General features: G+C 35.1%; 1 protein-coding gene across 2 annotated transcripts; it reads right to left on the bottom strand.

The window, feature by feature from the left end:
• Positions 1–261: 261 nt before the first annotated feature.
• On the bottom strand, positions 262–5,669 carry LOC131835266 (olfactory receptor 4K14-like). 2 transcript variants are annotated; one of them, XM_059179626.1, is made up of 2 exons: positions 4,747–5,666; positions 262–271 (listed from the first exon to the last, which is right to left on the bottom strand). In XM_059179626.1, exons 1-2 carry the CDS (start codon positions 5,664–5,666, stop codon positions 262–264), a joined length of 930 nt encoding a protein of 309 aa, XP_059035609.1. The 2 variants fall into 2 exon arrangements, with proteins under 2 accessions (XP_059035609.1, XP_059035610.1); XM_059179627.1 differs by lacking the exon at positions 262–271 and having other exon boundaries at positions 4,728–5,669.

Here is a 5,669-nt window from a genome sequence, read left to right as displayed (position 1 = left end):
TGTCTTCAAAGCCTTTCTCTCACCCAAAGAGAGCCTTTGTACCACTGCATAGGAGTTGGGGGAGAGGATATATATATATATATATAATTGTTTAAAAGATTTTATTTATTTGAGAGAGAAAGAGACCACATAAGCAAGGGAAATAGCAAGCAGAGAGAGGGAGAAGCAGGCTCCCTACTGAGCAGGGAGCCTGACTTGGATTTCTATCTCAGGACTATGGGGTTATGTCCCAAGTGGAAGGCAGACACTTAACTGACTGAGCTACCCAGGTGCCCCAAAAGGATCTTAATTATAATTTTCTTTGCTACTATTCCACATTCTTTTTTCCACATTTTTTTTTCTTTAGGCTAAGCATTTCTAAATTTTTAGAAGTGGTCCTCATATAATATGGTTCTGTTTCCTTACTCTCTTTGAATGGACTTTAGATTCTTGGTATGAAGTTTAATACTCTAAATATAATCTGATCAGCACAGAGCCATTAAAGATGGGAAGAGAAGGAAGGAAAAGAAAGGAGTAGAAGGATTGTGAATGAAGGTGTTGTCTGTCTTTCTGAATGACTATAGCATTTATGATTAGAAAATAATCTTATAATCTGCCTTTTGCATTACTGTGTGGAACCAGGTCAGAGGAATGTGTCTGTTTCCTTTTGCCAAATATTACTTTCACTATTACATTAAGAGAATTGTTTTGAGATTAACTTAATATAATAAAGTAAACTATATTGTGGATTGTTTCATGGAGGCAGCTTTACATTTGTATATTTATTCACTTGAAGGTATACATTTTGTTTGTATAGTTAACAGACTTCGAATTTATAAGTATTACAGATTTATAATAAAGACCATATATAGATATAATCTTTATATAGATGTATTATATCTACATATATATATAATCTTTATTATAAAGGTATAATACACATACCATAAAATTCATCCATTTGTTGTGTTTTGCAGAAATTTTGATCATTTTGATATCTCATCAAACATCATACCAGTCTACTAAATTGATGGGGTAATTCTGTTTAGACCCAGTGAAAGGAAAAAAATGCAAGTGGATTTTTTGTGGATGCTATAGACCTATCTGAGTAGATACTGGGAAATAAACCACCTTAGTAAAGTTTCTATGGGTCCAGCGGCTAGCATCCCACTGAGCTCTAGTAGTTATTAAATGCCTAAATTTGGGCTTCAAGTGATTGTGTGCTTTCTGCTACCCATCATCACAAACTGAATGCTGTCTTATTCTTTAAGGCACAAAATTGAGATGCAGAAACAACATGATATCATTATGTGGAAATGGCAAGAAGTTGGGCTTAGAAGGTCCAGAGGCCTAAGAAGATATATCAGATTAGAGTAAAGTCCTTTAACAACTACTACTGTCTGATTTCCTTCTCTTCTTAATTATACATCTTTGGCTACATGGGGCTTTCCCTAAAACCCATGGACTAAAAATTTAAAAATTTGGACCTGAATATACAGTTGGTTTTGTTTGATATAATTAGCAGCAACTAAAAGTGAAAGTCCACAGTTTTACTGCCTCAGTTTAGTGTAGTAATATGGTTAGGTATTTGTTAGTTATGGTAGTATTATGATTATGTCCCTGAAGGAGTGTGATGAGGAGAAATTCTCCCTTTGGAAAGAATTTCAAGCAGTACCTTTGGTTGTTGACTTTGTTTGACTAGAAGCATGGATATATATTTGTCCATGAATAGTTACTAATGGTGTGATTAGATAGTCTGGGCTTGTAATGAATAGAATTGGAAGTCTACTGACAGAGAATTCCTAGGGGAGAGTTCTGGTGATAGATCTTTCAGAATGGGCACACGTTTTGAAAATATAGACGTCCCATGTGAATATATACTTCTGGGCATCTACTAGAGAGGAAACTTTAGAAGTAAGGTAGACAAAAACAAATTATGACCACATTAACCTCTTTCTTCAGCCATCTCAGTGCTTGACAAATGAATTCCTATGCAAAATGACCAGGATTGGAGATCACTCATTGCTAAGCAACCTGAAATTCCTTACAAAGCTTGATCTGGCTGTTAGTATGATTTACCCCTTTAATGTTGAGCAACTAAGTGACACAATTTACTGTGGGGATCCACCAATGTCCTGGTGGTAAGTTAATTTTATTGAGAGTGTTCCTGGGTGTCTCAGTCAGTTAAGCATTTGCCTTGGGCTCAGGTCATGATCCCAGGGTCCTGGGATCGAGTCCTGCATTGGGCTTCTTGCTCAGTAGGGAGCCTCCTTCTCCTTCTCCTTCTGCTGCTCACTGCTTATGCTCTCTCTCTGTCAAATAAATAACTTCTTTTAAAAAAAATTGTATTGAGACATTTCCATTGTTGAAGAAGTACAATTTTGACTACTGAAATGAACATGTATTATGAGTATGAAGTTTTTTCCCAAACAAATATCACAGGCTACTCTACCAATATCATAGGCTACTCTACCATCCATGGATTTAAAAATGCTTTATCACAATGGTGGTATTCTGAATTACACTGCATCTGATCAGGGAATTTATTTTATAACCAAACAGGTTCAGCAGTGGTCTCATGACCATGGAATGCACTGATATTAACACTTGTTCACTCACAAACAAATGGTCTAATAGAATGGTAGAATGGTATACTGAAGACTTTATGGCTCTTTTTGAAGATGAGATCTTTCTTCTCTGAATTTGGGTATCATACTGTAGATATGGTAGATCCTCTCACTGTTACACATAACAACTCACTCAAAAATTTTTGCTTCTCATCTCTATCACTCTAAGCTCTACTGTGTTGGAGGTCTTGGTGCCTAAGGAAGAAATGCTTCCACCAGAGTAGATAACATTTTCATTAAGTGGAAATTAAGACTCATTATTGGCCATTTGAGTTTGACTAGAGAGTATGCTTAACTACTAGTCCTCTAGATTAATGTCTGTGAAGCTGATTCTAATAGAAACCAGTCAGAATTAAGGATATAAATACTAAACTTAGCATGGAAGAAAGTGACTAAAACGTTTGAATTGAGAGCATGTAGATCTTAGATTTTGTTATGGCAGATTATATTCTTAAGCCCTTCTACTTTTGCAATATTAGGAAATCAATAAAAATCATATTTAACACTCAGGTTTATCTAATAAGGATAGACAGAGAAAAAAGACTCTCAGTATTCTGAGCAGAAAAAAAAGACTGCTTAAAACATACAGTGGTGACAGTATAGTGAATTAATGGTGTACTCATGAGAATGAATTGAGGCTACAGGCCAAGATAGAGACAAGTAAATGGTTGACTCTTAATACTTTTCTACCATTTGTGTGTGGGCTTGTCTATAGGCGATGTATCTCTCAGTCCCAGTTTATATTGCATGGTCAAATTGATTGAAAATTATGCTATTTCCAATATATTGTTTATTTTGTTAGGTTAATAGAAATACTCTGGTATTCTTGACATATTTCACTCTTTCATTTTCTTTGTTAGAAATAATTTTCTATCATATTGGGTAGTGTTATTTATTAAATGAACAGTCTTGGAATTAAAATTGATCTTTGAATCCTGAGTGAAGAAAAAAACAAGGCTGTGTTATCTGAAGAACTTTAATTCACATATCTGAGTTTCATTTTCTTAGTCATATATTGGAAATAATAATAACATTTAAATTAATGCATATAACACAAAGGTATAGAGTAGACTTTCAAGGATAAGTGCATTATTTTTGTCACTTTGTTGTATTTTGTTTCCATGTTAAGAGAAAAAACCTGTGCATATATCAAATATTTATTTTATGACTTTTATTGTTGATTACTAGAAATGAATTTCAATCCACTTAATTTATAATTCTACAAGAAAGAAGGTAAATTTTAGTTGTAAGTGGAAACCTAGGAATTTTTTAAATACAAAAGACTGTACTTCAGTATGCCATAATCAATACATGTTACAAGTTTTGAATGGAAAAAATTGTCCTTTATATGTTCATTAAAATCTATTGTTTACTATATATTAACCCATGTATTAAGTACTGCCATTTTAGGAATTAATCAAGCAAAAGCATGGCTCTTGCCCTTGAGCTTACATTTCATGACTTTCACACAAATGGTTAATAACAGTGTAAGACATAATAAATATTGGTCCTTAAGACTAAGATAACCAAGGGAAATATTAGCTTTTACCATTTTTTATGGGTACTGAGTTAATGGAAATGAAACACAGAATACCTTCCATTTCTATTCCCTACATATTTTCCACTTTCATTGCATTATCTCTATTTTTTTCTCCCACTCTTTCTTATTAGTATATGAGTAGGAAGTTAAGTTAAAAAATAATCCAGTTGCCTCTTGACAAGAGGTTAGATGAAGTTTTAAGGGAAGAGGTCAATGTCAGAGGAATACTTCTCAAATGAAGTTAGGAGAAGGTTTATTAAGATACACTATCCATCAGGATGAGTGGATGGCTTTGTGCAATGAATTTTAGGTTCTCATTTAACATAGTTAAAGGCACAGGAAGGCTGATTAGATAATTCCCTCAGAAAGAAGAATCACTAATGTGGGGTTTTAGGAATATATTTTGGTGGTGGTCTACTGGTTGAGTAAATAAATTTGATTTTTAAAATTCTACTAACCCTATTCCTGCTCTTGGAGACAGCCATAACATATAGAAATAAACTGAATTCCTAGATTTTCAACCTATTTTAAAAGGTCAATGTATTTTCAATTTGAAGTGCTTACAGTAAGTTTTCTGGGCATTAAATATTTCCCTTGGAATCCATGTAGTAGTGTCTGAATCTTTTCATGGCATCTTTTATCTCTTTATTTCTCAGGGTATAAATAGCTGGGTTTAGGAGAGGTGTAATAACAGAGTAAAAGACAGCAAGAAATTTGTCCACCCAGGTGATGCTGAGTGGCCAGACGTAGATGAAGATGCAAGGCCCAAAGAAAAGCACCACCACCGTGATGTGAGCAGTACAGGTAGATAGTGCCTTAGATGCACCAGCTTTAGAGCTTTGGCGGATAGTAAGAAGAATATAGGTATAGGATATCAACAACAGAATAAAGCAGGTCATGGCCAGAACCCCACTGTCAGTGTTCATTAATATTCCCAAATTGTAGGAATCTATGCAGGCAAGCTTGATTACCAGGGGTATGTCACAGAAGAAGCTGTCAATTTCCCTGGGGCCACAGAAGGGCAATTGCACAATCACAGCCATTTGACTCATAGCATGCACAAAGCCAATGGTCCAGGAAGTCACCACCAGCCCAGTGCATTTTTGCAGGCTCATAATGGTTGAATAGTGCAGTGGCTTGCAGATGGCTACAAAGCGGTCATAGGCCATTACTACTAATAGCACCATCTCACCCCCTCCAACAAAATGTACATAGAGGATCTGGCACATACACCCTCCAAAGGAAATAGTCTTGTTCTCCCTAAGAAAGTCTGTGATCATCTTTGGAGTGGTGACTGAAGAAAGCCACATATCAACAAAGGACAGGTTAGCCAACAAGAAGTACATGGGGCAATGAAGATGGGGGTCAGTGATGATTAGGATCATAATGACAATATTTCCAGATATAATAATCAGGTAAAGTATAAAAAATATTATTAAGAATAAGATCTGCATATTCCATGAGTGGCAAAGTCCCAGAAGCACAAATTCTGACACTGTAGACACATTTCCGTTATCCATTTT

This window comes from Mustela lutreola, chromosome 7 (genome assembly GCF_030435805.1).
Source record: "Mustela lutreola isolate mMusLut2 chromosome 7, mMusLut2.pri, whole genome shotgun sequence".
Classification (NCBI taxonomy): domain Eukaryota; kingdom Metazoa; phylum Chordata; class Mammalia; order Carnivora; family Mustelidae; genus Mustela; species Mustela lutreola.
This window is presented reverse-complemented; position numbering and strand designations above follow the sequence as displayed.

What these genes read in the sequence shown, in the direction of transcription:
- LOC131835266 (XM_059179627.1), bottom strand. Translation starts at nt 5,666, where the DNA reads ATGGATAACGGAAATGTGTCTACAGTGTCAGAATTTGTGCTTCTGGGA.